A 21,532-nucleotide genomic window follows, 5' to 3' on the forward strand; every position below is an offset into this window, starting at 1 on the left:
ATTTTATATCCTTTGCATAATTGTCGTAAATTATTGTGTTTATCCCTGCAGGTTGGAAGTCTTGCATTTTATATTTTTTTTTAAAAAATAAATACAAAGCTAAAAATCAGTGCACCGCTGATCTAGGATAATAAATGATGCATTTAGTTTGCCTGCCTTTCTAAAGTTGGCATTTAAGATGGTTTAGAGATGACACAAGTGTTTTTAATAAAGACTGGTGTCTCATTATTAGTTATACACCAAAATGAATTTACTTTTTTGTTTATAATGTTCACTCATATTGGCAGCAACTAATAATGAAATGGTGTAATTATGCAGTCAGTAAAGACTTTTACATAAATAACCATGATACCAAGAACAGTTAATGGTGTATAATCTGCACAATCCTTTTTACTGAAGGCGTTTACTAGATTTTCTTTTTTTCCCTACTTCTTTTAATAATAAGAACAATGTTTATGCCCAAATTTTAAAATTATTTTCCACTGTACAAAGGAAGGAAAATGAACTGTCCAAGTGAACTTGTATTAAGTTTTGCTTGGTCAGCCAAAATTAAGGTTTATACTAAAAATTTTAATAACTGATGAAATCGATGGCCCTCATCAGTTTCACAAGTTGACTTCATTTTTTCCAAATGTCAAGGATCAGATCAACCCAGTTGTAACTATGAAAGTGGAATATCCTTTTGACTCTGAACATGATTCATTTGTTTAATATTGATTTAATTTTTAACTTCTTAGGTTTACAATTGACTCCTTGTTGTAATGTGGAAACAGTCATTCATCCAGTGCCCTTCTCACATGCAGTAAATAGTTTAACAGGCTATTTAAGCACAACCCTTATGGGGGAGGGGGAAATTAAAAGGCAGTGGTAATAGTTCTCTCCTTCCCCAACCCAATGAATGGAAAAATCTTTGATATTACATCCATGAAGTTCTTTTCAAAATAACACATTTCTCAGCTAAAATAAAAGGGCAAGTTCCAGATATGATGTGGAGAATGACTTTTTGAAAACTACCTGAGAAAAATAGGAATCTTAATTATGTAGGTTAGCTAATTGAGTTAATCAGGTAATTATTCCATTTTTGTCTTCAAGTACCCAACTTGAATTTGACCTTTCAAGAATTTATGCCTTAAAAGACAAAGCCTCAATTTTGAGCAATATGCAAGTCTGAACAGGGGAAACATTTTTTTTTCTGACACAAACCACTCTGCCTTTTTCTTAGGATAGGAACTCACATTTTGTGTTTTGAGATCATTTTACCATCTTACCTGCCTTGTTGAAACAGAAGAGAACATAATATACTTTCTGAGTTTGAGTTTAGAATTTAGTTGAAGGTGACAGGGAAGGGACACTATTTTTATTGTTGCAAATGTAGATTGGTTCTGTGAGTTTAATTGTCAACAATGGGCTGTATTCTGATTAGTGATCTCATCATCTGACCTGTTAGTCTTTTACTCTCTCAGCTGGAGTGGTGAGCGGGCTGTGGAAGTGAACCAGGACTTATGGAAACTCACACAAGGCTGCATATACAAACACACATAATTTTTTAAAAATATATAGAATGTTTAACTTTAGCACTGTAGGATCTTAAGAGAGAGGCAGCATTTTTTTTTCCAATAAAACAAGAAGCCTAATTATATTGTCTAAAATGTAATTGAGTTTGTGCAATAGTTGAATATGGGTATTGTCTTCTCAAAAGTGAAGGGAGGGGTATTCCATAGATAAATGACATTCGGTCAACCAAGAAGAATGTTTAAAGAAGTCAGAGGCTCAAAGACAATGGGTTTTCCAAGTTGATGACTCTATTCAGCAGTTCAAGAGAGCAGCGAAAGTGTTGCAGTTACATTCCTAGAGTGGAGTTCCTTTTCTCTCCAAATGTTTAGTCCAGAGGGTGATGATGGGAGTAACTGCTTGGAGATATGAGTGCTTGTCCCTGATCTTATAGGTAGTCCTTGCCTGAGCAGAACATGAAATCTAACAGGGCTGCTTACACTGATTTGAGGTTCCCCAGAACAAGTATGCAAGTACAGGGTAGAGGAGGGAGAGAACTGCTGGGTAGAGCAAAACTGGGAAGGAATGTACAAGGAAGACCATAGTCCTAGTGGACACTGAAATATTCAGATTGCCTACCCTATTCAGTTCTGGAGACCCACTTTGAAAGGTATATTGAGCAAACTCTCCTATAAAGACCAGCTTAAGAAATAGGCAACAACTGAAATAGTGAAGGAATTTTTAAAGTAATTGAATATCCCTGGCTTGAAAACACAAATATTATTTCCTTCTGAAATATGGATTTAAAGGGTAGAATTAAGACCAATGAATAGAGGAAGGTAAACTTGGGCTTAATATAAGAGACATTTATAGCAATTCAAGGTATGTGATAAGTATTATAGCATTCCCAATCACTAGACTATGTGGAGGTTGGAGGACAGGTTTTTAATTTAAATAGACAGGTTAGGTAAATACTATGTCTTCTCCCTCCAAATTTCAAATCTACCAGAATTATGTCTGACAATACACAAGTACATATGCATGCATGAGTACACACATCAAAGATAGAAAATAAGAAAGGTGAGGAAGCTTTTCATGGAAGAGAAAATCCTAGAGGAGAACATTGAACGTAGGAGACAGGAAGTTGCAGCTGTTAGAATGCTTCTGTAGGAAAAGATGAGCCCACCAAGGAGAGCTCCCTCACTTTTGAGGGACACTGATCCCAGAAGAGTGGAACAGCAATGTGAGGTTTGAAATGATGTACATTTGAGTAAATAGTAAATGCTGATGGCATCTTAGCTGGCCTGTTGCAGAGGCCTAGATTAAACACATGACCACTTGTCTGTTCCATCTCTGAGAAGTTATTGAATCCACTAAAAGGATGAAAGGATTCTCTTTCTGAAAGGGTTTTGATAGCCCTGAGCTTCAGTTGTCTTGAAATAATCATGAATTTTTTTTTTTTAATAAAAGTCGGGATAGATTTGGATTTGGTGGTACTTTGTAGACTAGTGTTATCACTTTTATTACAAAGTCAGGGGTTTACTGCGATAGGAATTAGTTTTTAACATGAGAAACTAGAAAGAAAACCTGAAGTTATGCAACTTATTAGGAATGGCAGGAGAGAGCACTTCTTGGCCTGCTGTGACCCCAACACAGCATAGATTGGGCATAGAGGCCTGAATAGAACAGGGAACAGAGATCAGGGCCAGGACCACAGCAGGGGCTAGAAGCTACAATGGGACAAAGGGCAACTTGCATGATCCAGAAACGTTTATAGGACTTCCTGAAGCAATAGGTAAAAGGATATGGGACAAAGGGTGCAGCCCCAAATGGGGGAAGTAATCTAGAGATTCAGATGAGCCTAGGTGAGTCTAAAGGCCACTCAAATTGCTGGCATCCTACTGTTCTTGGGATAGGATTCTGCTGGATTACAGTGGGAAAGGATAGGACAGAGCTGCAACTACTTTGTCTTAGGCCAATATTTAGAAAATGACAGGGGCCCTTCTTTATTCTATAGGGCTGTCCAGTTGGTAGGACAGCAAAATAACAGAGTTGTCATTTTCTAGAGGTCAAGGCCAAAGTGAAAGGCAATGAACGTCACTAGAATTCTCTAATGCTGGTTTCCCTGTCTCTCCCTCCTCTTCTCCCAACAGTAGCAGCACCTAAGGCACACCTCCATTTGCCATGCCCTTCACTAGGCCCTTCACACAGCGCTTATCTGGAGGAGGCAGTAGGGGAATGACTCAGGATCCATAGAGTCGTGCCTCTGAAACGTTTTCTACCCTAAGTCTTTCTGCCCTTTTAATGGTTCTCCCCATCTCTTTACTTCTTTCCCTGCTCACTTAGAACTTTGAAAAATGACAATGTAATTTTGAAGAACATTGCTTTGCTTTATTCTGCTTTGATGTGTGCTCTCAAACACACAATTTCTTTCTGGAGCTTCATTTATTTTCTGTGGAAAATGAGGATAGTAATATCTATTGTTGTAAAGATGACATGACATGATGCATGTAGTTGGCACACACTTGGGCCCCTGTTGAGCCCCACATGTGTATGGAAGATACAGTATTAAATAACACTAATACTAATGATTTCCTCAAATAGAGGTGCCTAAATACCTTGTGCCCTGTATCTGTTTATTTCATTTTTGCATTATTTATTTTTTGTCACTTGGAAGTCTTCATACAAGACATTTGTCATGAATTTAGGAACAGTTGGAAGTGTTTGTTACTTAGAGATTTTCAGTAACTTCTGAGTGACTTTTGAGTCACCAACAAGTTCTTGAAGTGTTTTGCAGGAGTAAATTTTGGGCACTTATTTACAGGGTATGAAAATGTTGTGGGTTCATCAATGTGATTTATGATTGGATTCAGATATAGCCTGTGAAAGACTCATGGGTGAGACACGAGGAGGAACATTGTAATATAATTTGGGGGGGAACTCTGGGCACACCACTTTAGGAAAACAAGAATAATTTATATATTGAGAATCACAGTAGGAGAGACTTGGCAATAGCAAAGCAAGGAAGAATGCAATATTCTTTATCTTTGTAGCATTTCTTGCTTATTTACTGAATGTACTCTTGTTTATTTTAGGGCACTAAAAGCTTAGAACCAGACCCAGAAGTTAATACTTTAACCGTCACAGTTGTACCAAATCTTTCTTTTAGAGATTGAGATCTGGTTTCTATTCATGCCTCTGAAATGTTAAAATTATTATCACACTGGTGAGAATAATGTATTTGTAAATCCCCTTGTTTGATGACAAGTCAAGATGGCGTCTGGCACTTTGCCAAGAGGAGTGGTTTGAGAAGTAACACCAGCTAGCCATTAAGACGATGGAGATTCTTTAATGACTGATTGCTGTGTCTAGATTATGTCAATTAAGTTAAGCTGTATGTAATTATTAAGATGATGAGGATTCCTTATTGGTTGACTGCTGTGTCTAGTTTATGTTAATTAAGTTAAGCTTTGTGTAATTAGTTGGGTATATACTTCTCTGTCCCATAATAAAGCGGCTCCCGCTGTATCAACCTTCACAAGTTGCTTGTCACACCCCCCCACCCCCACCCCTGTTATTTTGCCCAGCCAGACTGCAGCACTTGATGGGAACTTGGTTCTCTTTATTTAAAAATAACTTATTAGGGCTGAGATCGTGGCTCAGTGGCAGAGCGCTTGCCTAGCATATGTGAGGCACTGGGTTCAATTCTCAGCACCATGTATCAATAAATAAAATAAAGGTCCATTGACAACTAAAAATATACATAAAAAACAAAAATAACTTATTAGGAAAACCTACAGTTTTCAATTAAGAGTTTTAGGGGCACTTATATGAGCTTCATTCCCCTTTGTTTTATTTTAACCCATCGATCTTGGTGAAGAAGGGGTTAAATTAAGTGGAATCATAGTGATGAGCCTTACTTAAAGCTCTACTTAGAAAAAAAATAAATGTAGATTTTTTTGTTACCTTTATAGGTCTATAAATTTGTTTTGGATCCTATATAGAGATGTAAAATATTTTATTAACTCAGAAAACATTTGCCTTTCTGAAATACTATGTTAGTCTTGTCTTCTTGAAAAGTTGCCCTTGTCAAATTATAACCCACATTTGTTTCATTTGCCATTGGCCCTTATCTACCCTCCCACTTTATCTCCTGTGTCCTTCCAGTCAGACCCTGCAGTCTGCAATACCAGGCTGTGTGATTCACCTCATCCCCAACCTGCTTCACGCTGGTCCACACCTGGCTTCATGCCTCTGCCTGACTTTCCCAAGATTGCCAGCTGAGGAATTGCTTTGAGCGCTGCTCTTTTAGGACCTCCCAGACTCATCAACTTCTTACCCAGCACTCTGATGCCTTCTCTGCTGTCGTCTACCATCCTCATCTCTCTATATTGGGTTGTCTGTAACCTTCGTGGGCCTCTTCTTATCAACTGTGAGTACCTTAAGGATGGATTGGTTTCACCTTTGCTTGTCACTCAACATCCACTAAATGACTGCCTAATTATTCCCCCAAAGGTTGCTATGCTATTTATTTGTTCCATTTGAAAATAGAACCAAACTTAAAATGTAGATAGCGGACATGAATTATTTGCCCATAATTCTGCAATAACCTACCTTAATATTTATTCTTGCCTTTTCAGTCTTTTCCTTTGCAATTTTCCTTAGTTGTAAACCTAGCATATCTCTTATGTATCATGATTTAAAAATTATAGTGTAAATATTTCTTTGCTGCTGCCTGGCCTTCATAGTCCTCATCTTTAGCAGTTTTTTAAAATGTCACCAAGTGGATAGTTTATGCATTTGTTTGCCTTTAAAACTTTAGTGTTTTTATCCTAGTTGTTAAGATGTATGACTATGATAATGATAGATGGGATATATTTACAAATTAAGAATGCCAGAATGTGGAGGAAAGTGCCAAGTATTGAGTTCAGAAGGTCTTGGTGCCAATTAAGCTGTGTCCTTTGTGTGGCTTTGGATCTTCTTCATCTGTACTGATAAATGTGGCATATGATTCTTGTAATGAAATCTAATAAGGGGAAATGAAGGAGGTTTGTGGGATTCTTAATATGTGCTGGGCACTCAAATATTGTTATGCTATTTCATTGAATCCTTGGGGCAGCTTTAGAAGATTGACTGGAAAAGGTTTTCAACTTATTTCAGGTCACACAATAAGTGCTAAGATCCAAACCCAGTTCTTCTGTACTCCATAGTCCTTTATCCTTAGGCTTCCTAGAGAGATGTTGTCCCCACCGGTGAAGATATACTCTGAAATAAAAGCAGAAGGAGCAATTCTAGGATCTTCATACCAAAGAATATTCAGAGAAGAAAATCATTTATGAAAAAAGGAGCATGTTGAGATATTCACAGTATTTTTTTTATAATTGACCAATATTTTATAAAACTTCTAAAAGCAACAACAACAACAAACTTCTTAAATCTCTTATAAAGAACAGTGAGTCCATTTGTCAAAACCTGACTTCCATGTATGTTCTTGGCACAAAGAATGAGCACAGTAGGAAATAGTCAGGATCCTCTGTGAGGATGAATGGAGAGGAACATCACTGAAAGTGAACGTTGGTGAAGCGTGAGGCTTGATTCCATCCCAGAGCTACAGTGTTTCTGTGGAGATGTAGAGTTACAGGCAGAAAAGAGGCAGTATGGGTCTTCTTGCAGGGTGAGGATGAACTGGAATGAGAGATACCTAAGGGCAGAGAGAATAGCCAGGAGATGTTTATAATCTTTTAGATAAATAGAAAAGGAAGTGATCACATTGCAGAAGTAGAAGTAACAAGATTTATTGGCCTCTTTTTTTTTTTTTTCCTAAACTACAAATCCGATCATATCAGTATTGTTAAGAGCTTTTGTTTTGGTGTCAATCTTCCTGGGTTTGAAACCCTAGCTATGTGACCTTGGACAAAGTCCCTTGACTTTCTTAAGCTTCATTTTATTTCTGTAAGATGGGGAGAATAATAGTAGTATTCATGACATAAATTTGTTGTGAGAATTAAATGGAATATTGTGCTTCAGTGGCTTAACATGGAGTAAATGCAACAGTTCAGTTCAGTGTATGTTTATTATCATTTCATGTTCTGCTTATTCATCTTCCATTGATATTCACTACCTCCTTGCCCCAAACCCTTGCAGTTCTCTATGATCTGGCTCCATTCCACTCCATAATCTCTTCAACAAAGGTCCAAAGGTCTTCAAGGTCTTGGAAGATAAAAATCAGACTATGGTAAGCTGAGGACTACATGCTCCATCTAAAGTGGGCATATGACTCTCATATTTGCATTGGAAGATGACCTTGGTATAGTGAGTTCATCACCTTTGAAGAGGTGTCAGAAACCCAAACTTCGTGTGAAGCCCCCCAATTATTAAGTTGGAATTGTTAAACAACACTCTACTACTGAGCCACAACCCCAGCCCTAAAGTGTGTATTCTTTATAAAAGCCACTTTGAGAACACAAAACAAGGTGTCTGATCCAAATCTGTGATGTCACAGAAAGTTTGCAAGAGTCAGAGATGCTTAATCTAAGAACCAAAGGGAGAGCTGGAGGATTCTCAGAAATTTAAATGAAATTAGAATTGTTAAATAACACTATAAGACCAAACAAAGTCAATCTGCAGGCTGGTTAGGGTTAGTAGCACCTGGAAACCCTCTGCTTCATGCCTTTTCCCACTCTTGCAGACTGCTCTTTTTCCCTAGATAGACTTGATTCCCCTGTGCCTGATGCTTTCAGACACCCTGGCCACTGTGTCTGGATCTTTCTCTAACTGTTCTTTTAGATGTAGCTCAATCTTATATTTGCTGAACTCATTATTTCCTTCATTGTCATATCAGAACATCTTGTGGCCATTTTTATTCTGTTAATACATTTATTCACTTATTTATTCAGTAAATAATTATTAAGCACCAAAACACAGACCAACTACAACCATAAACCAGAGCCCCTGTTCTACTGGAACGTCAATTTCGGAGTGAATGATCATGTGTCAATCCTCCCATGAGAAGGTGAGAGCCTTTAGGGCAGGGATTGGGTGCTGTTTGTCTGGTTTCCTTAGCAATTAGTCCAATGGGCTTGATACCAAGTGCCTTAGTGTTCTAGTGATTCTGTAACAAGTTGTCACAAACTTCATGCCTTAAAACAACACGTGTTTAACCATCTTTCAATTCTAGAGGCCAGTAGTCTCAAATGGGTCTCACTAGATTAAAATAAAAGTGTCAGTTGTGTTGCTTCTAGAGAGTCTGGAGAAAATCAATTTCCTTGTGTGGTTTTTTTTTTTTTTTTTTGAGGCTTACAAATTGTATCTCCATTTTCCAAGCAAGTCATAGAATCTTCAAATCTGACTCTTGACTGTGACCTATTTTCCTTTCTCTTCTACTTACAAGGACCTTTGTGATTACATTGAGCCCACCTGAATGATCCAGGGCACTCTCTTCAGCTCAGGATTAGTTGATCAGCAACCCTAATTCCATTTGCTGCCTTAGTTACCCCTTGCCACACGTACAGATTCTGGTTTAGAACACAGACATCTTTGCAGGCACAGGGGGTGCAGGGTGTATTACTCTTGCCTGACATACCTGGCAAGCAGAATGAGCGAATGGCTGATGAATGCTTGCAAACACACAGAGGGTAGCAACCAGTGTTGTGCTAGCCACAGAAAGGGAGAAAAAGGAGAAAATGTCTCTGTCTTCAAGAAGTTGTCAGTGGAATCAATTGGTGAGGAAGGTTACTGAGAATCCTTCAGCTCTCCCTTTGGTTCTTAGATTAAGCATCTCTGATTCTTGCAAACTTTCTCTGATATCACAGATTTGGATCAGACACCTTGTTTTGTGTTCTCCAAGTGCCTTTATAAAGAATACTCACTTTAGGGCTGGGGTTGTGGCTCAGTAGTAGAGCACTTGCATAGCACGTGTGAGGCCCTGGGTTTGATCCTCAGCACCACATAAAAATAAATAAATAAAATAAAGGTATTGTATTCTCCAACTACAACTAAAAAATAAATATTTAATAAAAAAGAATGCACAATTTATTGCTTGTGTGATGCTAGTTTAGTAAGTTCCCATCTATTAGATTTTACAGGTAAAGAGAAAACAGATATGGTTTATTTCTCAATTTGTGGTATTGGGCAGAGGATCTGGCATATGGTAAGAATTCAAATAGTTGTTGAAAAAAAAGAATGAAAAAATAAATAAGCAAAGATTAGATGAAAATGAAATGTTTAAACCACCTAGGACTTGTTCTGCATTGGGGCTTTGTAACCTGAAACCGTGGGCTTTCCTGACAAGCACACAAAATCAGAGGGCAAGCACATGTGCCCCTCTTCCCTTCCTGTAGGAAGCAAAGAGTATTCATCAGATTTTCAAAGGAGTCTACCCCCCAAGAAGAGGTTAGGAAGCACTGCTGTAAGTGTGTGGAGTTGAGATGAAATCCTTTGGCCAAGGCAGAGTAGGAAGATGCCAGACTGATTTTTCTCCAATGCTAACTGGGCTTTTGTATCTCATCTCTACGTTCTGCAGGAGAAGAGAGTGTGCTGCCTTTGCTGACCCAGGACTCTAATTCCAAAGCTCGGAGGGGCATTTTAAGAAGAGCTGTATTTTCCGAGGACCAGAGAAAGGCTCTGGAGAAAATGTTTCAGAAGCAAAAATACATCAGCAAAACAGATCGAAAGAAACTTGCCATCAACTTGGGACTAAAGGAGTCACAGGTACTAATGATCAGGAAGATGTCTCCTGCTTTTCCTTTCTGAAGACATACAATGAAATCCATTTATTTGGTAAATATCTCTTGTGCTAGGTACAGGGCAGAACCCTGAAGTGTTCTCAAAATGCTTTTCATAATTTGTTAGTGGGTAGAAATAGATGATTTCTGTTTGGAAATAGAACCATTGCTGAGAGGTTTAGGTCTTGCCATTGGACTGATTGATTCTTCCAAAATGAAGTGAAATGCTAAGGATGTAGCATTTATAGCATTTTTTTTTGCTTTATATTCAGAGAAGCAGGCTAAATAATTTCTTTCAAAAGCAGGAACCAATTTTCTTGTCTTTCTCTTCATTTTAAATCCAAAATCAAAGCATGAATAAGTGACTTATGAATACTCATTAATGGGTCTCATTATTTTGCACTTTGGGTTTATGTCATGTACAGTTTAGTCATTCACATTTGCAACTCTTACACACCTTTCTTGCACTTCATGTAATTGTGAATGAGACTTTCTGCCTTTTTGACAGTGAAGATTACTCTAAAGTATGACCCATTTACAAATAGTTAATACATAAGACTGTAACATTTTCCTATTTAATCCTTTTTCTCATCACAATGCACTGTAATAAGCCTCTTTTCTAGATGAATAAATGTGCAGAACTGAATATAGGTCCTGTGTCATGTAGCAAAGCTGTTTGGGAGTTGGGCTTCTATCTTAGGCATCCTGACTTTGGATTTATGTTTTCCTCAAACTAGAACCCCTGTATACAGTTATGCAGGGTGTTCACTGTTCAGAGGCATTTGGCTAGCGGGAGGATGGCAGCGGGAATAAGTTTCCTGGTCAGGCCTACATCCACCTTCATTTTGCCAGTTAGTGTAAAGAAACTGAAGGGCTAGCGGAGGCTCTGTCTTAATCTTGCTATTCTCCTCTTCCTCACTATAGATGACCTATGCTACATTTTGGACCTTACTAAAACCAGTTATTATTGTATGGCACTCTCTTCAACATTGCTTTCTTTCTCTAGGGATGTGCTTTGTTTCCATAGACTGCCTTTCATGTCCAAATTTTGGGAGTGGTAGGATGCAGCACATGGTGTGGTACAGGGTAATTGACCTAGATCCATCAGTCTGTGCCCTTCTTGAACTGTGATACTAATGAGTCCACAACCTCAACTGATTGCCCTGTGCCTTGGTTTCTCACTTAAAAGAAGAGCAATTAAGGAATTCTGTCTAGGTCTCAGAGCAATTTTGTGTATGTAACAGATAAATTAGTAGCTGCATCTTGATGGTTGGTCTCTTGTGTGCAAGATACTATGTGAGATAGGCAGGAAGAGGAAATATGGTGAGTACTGAGAAAGACATACTTTTTTTTTGTACCCCAGAAACTTGTACACCTGGTAGAAGCTCATGAAAAGTTAGATAACAACACAAGACCATATGATAATTAAAGGGGACATAGCTGTTGAAAGATGGAAAAGTAGCAAGGTTCCATCTTACAGTACTCTAAGAAAGTGTGAAAATCTGTTAGTGTGTGTATTGTGTTCCTATAAACAGAATCTTATGCATATATTTTGTCTTTTCCTAAAGAACAGTTTAGATCACCTGAGTAACACAGTGCACAGATCAAACAGTAGATACGGGAAGACCCCAAAGATTTCCTCCCAGTCATCATCTACTTCTTCCAGGGACATCTACTATTCCCATTTCTAACAACCCAGATTAAGTTAGCCTGTTTTTGTACTATAACTTAAGCACTCAGTATGTATTCTTTTGTATGTGGCTTCTTTCACTTACTATTATGGTGATGAGATTCTTCATGTTGTTGCATGTAGTAGCAGGTCATTCTACTCATGCTGGGTTTGTATTATCACTACATGGTATAATATGATTAATTCATTTTACCAAAGGGAGCATATGTATTCTTCCCAGTTTTGACTATTGTTAATAACACTACTGAGGATTGTACTGTTTTACTTTTTATTTCCCTGCATTCAAATGTTACAGGATGCATCCTTGCATGGTGGTACCTATCAATCAATTCATTCTTTGATGTGTGTCTCATTACAGATCATAGTGTAGATATAGAATAATTCAATTAACTACCATCAACTTTTAAGTTACTTCTAGTTTTCACTATTCCATCTATTTATGCACTTTTAAAATATTATTGCAAATTAGGGAATTCGGAGTGGGATTATTTGTTAAGGTATATGTATATTTTTAAAGTGTGACAGATTAAAAATTTCTTTCTAAAACAATATTATATAAAATTAGATGGTGAATTATGTAAAAATTTCACTCTTATTAACAAAAATGATTTTTTGCAAACCCTTTACCATTTATCATTTTAAATAATATCAGCAATATTATGAACAATGGTATTTATTATTTTTTAGTTTGAATTTTTCTAACTTCTAGAATTTGAGGTCTTTTCGTCACTGGCCTTTCTATACTGCATTTTTTCTATCATTGTGTCTCGTTGATGTATAGCAATTATTTTGGATATTAATAAACATATTTGGAATATTACAGTTACTTACACTTTCCTGTTATAGATGCTATAAAAATCCCTGAGTTAGTGATTTTTTTATTGTGGTAAAATAAATATAAGATTTATCACTCAGTGGCATTCAGTAACTGACATTATTGTGCAACCATCAGCATCCTCCATCTCTAGAACTTTTAGTTCTTATGAAACTGAAACTGTGTCCAAAAACAACTCCTCCTTTCTCTCCTCAGCCCCTGGCAACAATCTTTATATTCTCTTTTTCTATGAATGTCTACTCTTAAGAATCTCATATAAATGGAACCATATAGTGCTTAGCTATATGATTTGTGATTAGCTCATTTCACTTAACACAATGTCTTCAAGGTTCATATGTGTTGTAGCATGTGTCAGAATATTCATAATTTTAAGACTGAATAATATTCCATCTTATGGACATACCACATTTTTATTTAACCATTCATCTGTCAATGAAAACTTGGTTGTTTCCATGTTTTGGTAATTGTGAATAATACTGCTATGATGATAGACATACAGATATCTGTTTGAGTCCTTGATTTTAATTCTTTGAATAGCTTTTAGCTTTTTCATATGTTTCTGATATATTTATTTATATAGAAATTTTGCATTTTCATATAATCAATTCTATCTGTCTTGTCCATTATAGCCTTAGTAATTTATGGCATGCTAACATTCATCTCTCCAAGACTATAATGACAATCTGTTATGTTTTCTTCTAGGACTTTGATAGTTTTGTTTTCTTATTGTTTCTACCTGGAATTTGTTTTTGTATTTGTTGAAAGAGGTAGAAATTTAGTGTCTTGTCACAAATATATGTATGTGTCCCAAGACCACTGATTGTGAAAAAACTCTTTTTTTGTGTGTGTTTTTTAATTTTGATAGCACTTAAATATTTCTAAACATACAGAATGATTAAGAGAAGAAGAAAATAATGAATATGATGAGAAAGACCAGCTTCATTAATGGGAACAAATAACTCAGTGAAAACCCATTAGAAATATTTTGCTTGCTTTGTAGAAGTAAATGCCAACTTCAAATAAAAAACAAGTTCATGAGTATAACCAAATGCTCTGATATGTGTACTTCAGAGCTATTTTCTTATGAAAAGCCTTAATCACAAAGTTATAACTGGGCTGGCAGTATTTTACACTCAGTTGTCTGGGTAGACATATTTTGCAGCCATTCTAAACATTGTCAATCAAGTTGAAGGAATAAAAAAATTATTTTGTCAATTTGGAAGGACCATTTCAGATAGAATTTTTTTTCTTCATTGAGAGAAATATTTGGTTGATATACTTTATCTAGGTAAAAAATTTCCAGTTGTGTTTTTAAAATGAAAATCTATGTTGTTAGTGTAAGGGTAGAATGGGAAATGGGAACTGGTAAAAATAATGTGATTGACTTTCAGAATATCAGGAAAACCAATTGGGAAATCTTCTGCTCAGGGACCACTGAGTACACAGTGGATAAAAAGCATAGCTAATAATAGAGTTAGTAGTAGAGTAGAAGAAAGGAGGGAGGGAGAGAAAGGAAGTCGTGGTACTAGAAAATGAAATTAGCCAGATTATATTGTTACATTGTGTGCATGTATGAGAATGCAACAAGAAATCCTACTATTATGTATAATTATAATGTACCAACAAAAAATATATAAGTAAAATAATATTAATAATATAAAGGGCATTATGCTGGGTGCCTTGGGGGACGCTGTGGCTCTAATCAAGAACCCATCATAAGAACTTTGGGCTTAATTACAACCAATTGTTACTTATTAAACCTAATTATCATGGTGTGACAAGTCCAAGGAATACATAAAGCCTATAATTTAACAAAGCATTATAAAATATATTCTCTATTTAGTCTCAAAAATTTGATGAGGTTGCATTTTTTTTACAAGAGCCTGGATACTGGATTTGGATAGTCATCCATTCTAGTCTAAACTCTTCCTTTATACTAACTATTTAATCTTGAGCATTTAATCTCCCTAAACCTCAGTTGTCTTATATGTGAAATGAAGACTTCTTATAGCCATGGTAAGGATCAAAGTGTAAAATCCACCTACAGTGCGTGATCTGATGCTTGGCACAAAATACATGCTCATATGCTATGTGAGTTCATAAAGTTCCTTGAATAAATAATTTAGCACAGACCAAATGATATGTTTAAATACCTGAGAAAGTCAATCTTGAAAGACATGAGGCTTATAGAATGTAACAATTTACTACGGTTATTTTGTTTTAGAATATATTTGAGGATATTATGTTAAAGTAATTTCTTAGATATTTTTGTATAAGCCAATGTGAAAAGCCACAGGGACTTTCTAGGTTGGGTCTCATAATAAGGTGTCCTGTAGAATGGATATAGAAGCAAGTACAGTTTAAAATGCTAAAATAAGAGGATGGAGGTACAGCTCAGAGGCACAGTGCTTGCCTAGCACAGTTGAGGCCCTGGGTTCCATCACTAATGCTTCAAATAAATGAATAAACAAAATGCTTATGTGGAATAACATAGAATAAATTATTATTTTTTCCAATTATTTTATCAATAGGTGAAAATTTGGTTTCAAAACAGAAGGATGAAATGGCGGAATTCCAAAGAAAAGGAAGTGCTTTCCAATAGGTGCATCCAAGATGTAAGCCTTCAAGAGGATCCTCTTTCACAATCTGCTCTGGGTTTCTCTTCTCCATGTCCTTCAATATGGGAAGTCTCCCAACAGCACTCAAGTCCAAGATGGAGGGAGAATTCTCCAGAACCTTCAGAAAAACTAATCCAGGAGAGTTCAGGGGCACCACCCCCAGAAGCAAATTCACTGCATGGTGCCTTGTATTTGTCTTCTGAGGAAGAAGCTGGAGACAAGGGTGCACTTACTAGGGCCATATGAATGGAAGCATTCCTCCATGTTAATTTATAAGAACACTTAACCAACAACATTTGAAATCTAAAGCCAATTAGCTTGTGCCTCATCATTGCCTAAAACCTAACACCTTCAGAATGATGCATGAACTAATGCTTTAGAAAAATCCACTCCAGTGTTCTCTTATTTAGCCCTATACTCAGACTTAACTTGTAAGTGGAATAGAATCTTCCAGGACAGATGATGGAACTAAAAAGAATAAGAGCAAGCATTGGCTCAGTCCCTTCTCTGAGTATGTGTATATATGCATATGTCTGTATGTGTATATTTATATATGTAAATATTCATTACAATACATTGGTAGAAACTCAATTATCTTCAAATACTGCATTGAGAAAATTCATTTCCTTTTTTTATGAAGAAAAATAAACCACTGACAGAATGTTATAAATTTTTTGGAAATAATGTAAAATTTGAACTTTATCCAAACTTTCATACCACAAGAATATGTTTTGATAATTTCTCGGGGCCTAGGGCTGTAGCTCAGTAGTAGACTGCTTACTTAGCATACACAAGGCCCTAGGTCAATCCCCAGAATAGCAAAAAAAGAAAACAAAATTCTCTTATTTTATGACTTCTTTTAGTATCCAACTATAAGTGAATTTTAGCAACTCAGCAATCCTAATCAAATGAGCCACAGTTACATACACTGAAGATATACATTAAAATGAACCCAAGAATTTCTGAATATAACTGTTAGTATGCTTAATTTTCAAGTCTCTGGACTTTATCAGGCCATCAGTGAGAGAGGTATCCATTTAACCAATAATTATTTTTTTATTCTTTCTCAAAGAGAAGAAAATCAAAAATAGAGAGAGAGGCTTAGAGCAGGGTTTGCAAAATGAAATGGATGCCTTTGAGGGCCTAGTAGATAAACAGAGGTCATGGTTTACCTAAAGGTAGTTGAGTTCAATAATTTTCCAACCCTGTGTTGGCCAAACAAAACATCTGTGTCAAGTAGTTTGTGACCTCTGGCCAAAAATAAAGAAAGCTGCAGTGTTATGGCTCTTAAAATGTTCCCAACTGGACTTAAAAACACAATACTGATGGAATCTATGATGATTTCTGTTTGCACTTCTAGTTACAGGCTCAATTTTCCACTTAGTTGGCATTCACTATGTATATTGGGTTATTTTATGTATTAACAAACACCGCACAGATGTTTTATGTTTTTGACAACCCCGAAATAGTGTTTTTATAAAATTACATTTCTGGTAACGATTTGCTTAGTTAATCCAGCAATTTTAATTTCATGTCCAACAAAAAATTATGTTTCACTTTGAAGGAAATGAAGCAGAAAAAGGAAATGATGTGGTTTGGAACCAAGCTGTCATTGATCTGTGGATAAGAAACATTCCTAGAAGTTCATTATGTGGCATTTTGTTAGTGAACAAGCTACGTAATGATGGTGGCTTCTAATGTACTTACCTTCTCAGCTATAGAAGCCTTTGAAGGGTTGACATTTAGAAAAGGCACTGTTTCAAAAGATAATGGTTTTAATCAACATCAGGAAATTATTTTTTATGAAAGGATTTTTTTTTGTTGTTGGTATATGTCTTTATTGCATGATCTTTTACTTTCACTTAAGAGTCATCTTGGAAGCTCATCTCAATGCCTCCTTGCTGGGTGGGAGTCGGGGGCAGGGATTTGCTAACAACGGTTTAAATTTTAAGAGTTGTTTTAAAGTACAGTTTCTTTATATGATGTTAACCTCATTTACATTTCTAGGGTCCTCTCTAGGTTTTAGACCCTGTGCTAAGCATGTGGGTGTATTAACTCATTTAATCCTCACAGAAATAACTCTATAATGTAGACAGTATTACTATCAGGGTTCCGGTTGCTGGACAAAGGAGCTTAGGCAGAATACGGTTCAAGTGCTTATATAAGGTCCTGAGGTGAATAAATGGTATTTGGACCCTTCCAGTCAAGTTTCAAGTCTCGAGGTTTTTTTTTACCAGACTCAAGGGGTCCATAGCACTATGGGATGTATTCACATTGTGTGGGATGCTTTATAAAAGATACATTCTGCCAATTTTGGTGAGATTTATTAAAGGAATTCAGAAGCACATGATATTTTATAATTTCTTTCTTAATGATTTTCTCTTTAGTATTCTCTTTTCTACCAGATTTTGAAGTTTAGGGAAAGTAAGTGCCATGGAAATGTTTAAGTGTGCAACGGAAATGCTTTTTTTTTTTTTTTTTTTTAATCTCTCACTGCCCAAAATCATGAAGTGCTTGTCTGTGGTCACAGTTTCTTGAGAATAACTTGAATTTTGAAAGAGAGAAAGTTGTCAAGGCCGTCTTATTACCTAGATCGTAGAAATGGGCTAATCAGTGCTTAAATGACTTTCATCAGAAAGCTCTGAGGCCCAGCCGAGGCTTCACTTTGTAAAACTGGCCTGATATTCGAATATACAAATCAGTCTTTTAATTATCTTTCATTCTTTATGCTTTGATTTTGCTTTCTGTTGCCAGAATTGCTGGAGGAAAGGACTGAGCACTGATATTCCATCCACAAGGCTCTCCCTTCTCTCTTAGCTCATGTTCCTGCTAACTGTCCCACCCTACCGACTCATGGCCTGGGGTGTCCATTTTCCTGTTATCTTGTTACAGTTCCTTTTCTGCAGGTGATCATGCATTAGCATATTTGCTGTCTGCTTTTCAAACAAATGCTGTTTTAATTGGCACCAGGGCTATAGAAGGAGGTCAAAAGAAATTATCAAGTGGCTCTTAAGCAGATGAGAAGAAATAAATGATGAGCATTATCTCTATTTTTTTAAAAGTATTTAGGGTTTTAAATATATGAACAGGTATAATCACTGGCTCTGGAAACATTGAAGGCCATGATCATTAAAGTTTAAAGGATATTTCTTAGTAGTCAGATGGTTTGCATGGGAACCCAATTATATAAATAACTCAGTGGTTCTCAGAGTTTAAAAATCATATACATGATCATGTCATACCTTCCACCAAGGTTTGTATATACACACATATCTGAAAATATATACTCCTTCAACATCCATACCTTCCAATCCACCCTTAAAAATCAATGCACATTTTTTTTAACTTTTCAAACATAAAACCATAAAGAAACCCACATGGGGTTCACTCCCTTTTTCTGATGCATTTTGGGTGTATCAACTCTTTTAATGCACTTCCTTTAAAAGCTAGACATGCCTCAATGTGTTCTATGCCCCATCCATCCCTCAGTTGTTAATGATTCCATCAATCTCTGTTGGCCTTTAAAAACCATGAAGTTCATTCCGCTGGACTCAGAAGCTTGTTAAACACTGCATTTTCAGCTGTCTGAAATTGGTTTCTGGAATTCAACACTTATTGGGCACTTATGAGAAACATTGTCCTAGCCTTTGTGCCAACAAATATGAGAAAGAGCATAGTCCTTACCCTCTCAGAGTTTATAAGTTCATCTTTTCACCACGCAGCTTTTGAAATATTCCCTGCTGCTGTTGACAGGATCTGTTGAATTTGGGGCAAAAGTAAACAAACTTTTGATATCCTCCAAAAACCCTGCCTCTCTATTTGCAGGAAGAGAATTCTTATGTGCTCTACTGTTCAGAAAATACAAGCTGCTCAACAGTGCTGGTTTTCTATGCTATCCCTTCTCCAGGCCATAGTAGTCCAGGAGGAGTTAGAAAGAGTCCAGAAATGAATTCAGCAGTTCCTTTTTGTTTAGGTGGACACTTTCTCTCTCTCTCTCTTTTTTTCTTTCAGCCTTCTCAGCCTTCGTAGGAAGACAGAGGAAAAAGCAGATAATTGAAGCAGGGAAATTCAGGATGATGAATGTTCTTGAATATATGAGGGAAATGTTGCAAGATTAATTTATATCTTTTTCAAACCATTTCTGAATTATGCAACTACCATAATGATGTATAGAACTTATGCCACAAATATGGTTCTTAGCTTCCAGTTATTGCCTGGGTTATATTACATTACATTGCATTATTAGTTTGGGGTTATAAAGAAATAGACTAAAAAATACACTTAACAAAGTAAAATTCATATGTAATTCCACTTTCTGGAGATAGCCAACTTAGCTCTTTTATGAAAAAATTTTAGTCATTTTAAAATGTATGTTAATGTAAATACTTGTGTCTCAACAGATTTGAATCGCAGTGTATACCCAATTTTTCCCAATTTTTTTACTCAACTTTGTATACAGAAACATTTCCCCATGTCATTAAAAGTTACTTGAAACTATTTACTGTGACTGCATAATATTCCATTGTAGATCCTTTACTTTTTGAGGTGGACCAGAGGCTGGGGCCACGAGATAACAGGGCATAGAAAGAATGGCCATAGGATCCTGTACTTAAGAATAATAATTTATGGTTTTGAACTATATAAAACCTCAGCAAACTAAACAGAATGAAACTTGTGAGGGAGCTTGGAGTTATGCTTTCACTAGTGTTGGATATAAAGGAATATTACACATGCCAATGGGAGGGCCTCTTCAGAAAGCCACCAAGAAGCTAATCAAAATGTACCTATCCACTCCAAGTTCAAGGGCATAAATACTCAGATTTTATAATACTCATAATCCATAGCAAACATAATCATTTAGTGTAACAGTCTATCTAATTTTAGTTTTCAGTCTGATTAATGCATTATTCAGCTTTTTTTTTTTTAGTTTATATTTTGGTTTACAAAGTGAGCAGCAGTCAAACAAACTCTTGGAGATCGGTCATCTATCACCACTTTGAAGACTGAAATGAGAATGCCAGTTTGTGCAACTAGTCTAGAATTCTTACAACTTCATGGATATTTTCTCAAAGTTACTTAAATGATAAAAATTTGAGGGAGCATCTTTTGGGATAAGAATATTCCAAAGTTAAAAGGGAACTGGAGAACCTTTAACACATTAGGTCCCAATTTTTTAATTCTGCAACTATTTCAACAAAATTGTCACAAGTGTATTAAGAAGGTTGAAAATCATAATATAGAACTTATAATGCTTTATATATGTGTGTATATACACACACACACACACACACATTCATTCACTGCAGCATCTGCTTTTCTCAAAAGAATAGACCTCTAAAATAGTAAATATTTCAAAGTTATCATAAGTTCATTGTCCAATTTAAGTTTTTTTAAGTGTTACACATCTGGAATGATGGGACAAAATTTAATGTTATTTAAACCTAAAGCAGAACCATCAAGTCCTTGATCTTAACTGAAAGCTAAAAAATCAGGCATGTCAAATCTAAGACACAGTAATGTCATTATTTCATTATATATAATATATATGTGTGTGTGTGTATGATATACATATATATTATCCAATTGCTATGAATTCCATTTCAACCACACACTGAATAATTGTTGCAGTTTCTAGGGAGGCTATAAAAATTATTACAAACTGGATGGCATAAAACAACAGAAATTTATTCTCTCACATTGTGGAAAAATTCAAAATCAAGGTGTCAGCAGGTCCTTGCTCCCTCTGATGGATCTAGCAAATGTCTCATCCAGTTCCCTGGAGGCTCCATGGCTTGAGCTACATGACTAAAATCTCTACCTCTATCTTTATCTCTCTATATACCCTCCCATGTTTCTGTGGCCCAAATTTCCCTCTGCCTTTTTCTTATAAGGACACCTGTCATTGGATGAGAGCCAAATCCAGCCATGGTCATGTAGCAAGATCCTTAAACTTAATTGTATCTCAGTGTGTATGTGTGCTCCTCAAATAAGGCCACATACATAGGTTTCAGGGGTTAGGAAGTGCAATATCTTTTGGGTGAACATGGTTCAATCCCCTTGGTTGCATTCTACAGTTTCAGAGTAAAATTCCAAAATAAACAAAAGAAAAACACTTAGATTCCCTTGGCACCCCCTGTAATGGAATTTGATGTTTGTTGCTTTGATTTAAGCTTTT

General features: G+C 36.2%; 1 protein-coding gene across 1 annotated transcript in view; it reads left to right on the plus strand.

The window, feature by feature from the left end:
* The window catches only part of Dbx2 (developing brain homeobox 2), a 35,246-nt gene extending 15,392 nt beyond the window's left edge, over window positions 1–19,854 (plus strand). Inside the window, exons 3-4 of the mRNA XM_005324854.5 lie at window positions 10,013–10,200; window positions 15,271–19,854. Of these exons, the coding sequence (XP_005324911.2) occupies window positions 10,013–10,200; window positions 15,271–15,603 (521 nt within the window). The 3' untranslated portion in view covers window positions 15,604–19,854. The remainder of the gene's footprint in view (window positions 1–10,012; window positions 10,201–15,270) is intronic.
* The last annotated feature ends 1,678 nt before the right edge of the window (window positions 19,855–21,532 follow it).

Source organism: Ictidomys tridecemlineatus, chromosome 6, assembly GCF_052094955.1.
Source record: "Ictidomys tridecemlineatus isolate mIctTri1 chromosome 6, mIctTri1.hap1, whole genome shotgun sequence".
Lineage (NCBI taxonomy): Eukaryota > Metazoa > Chordata > Mammalia > Rodentia > Sciuridae > Ictidomys > Ictidomys tridecemlineatus.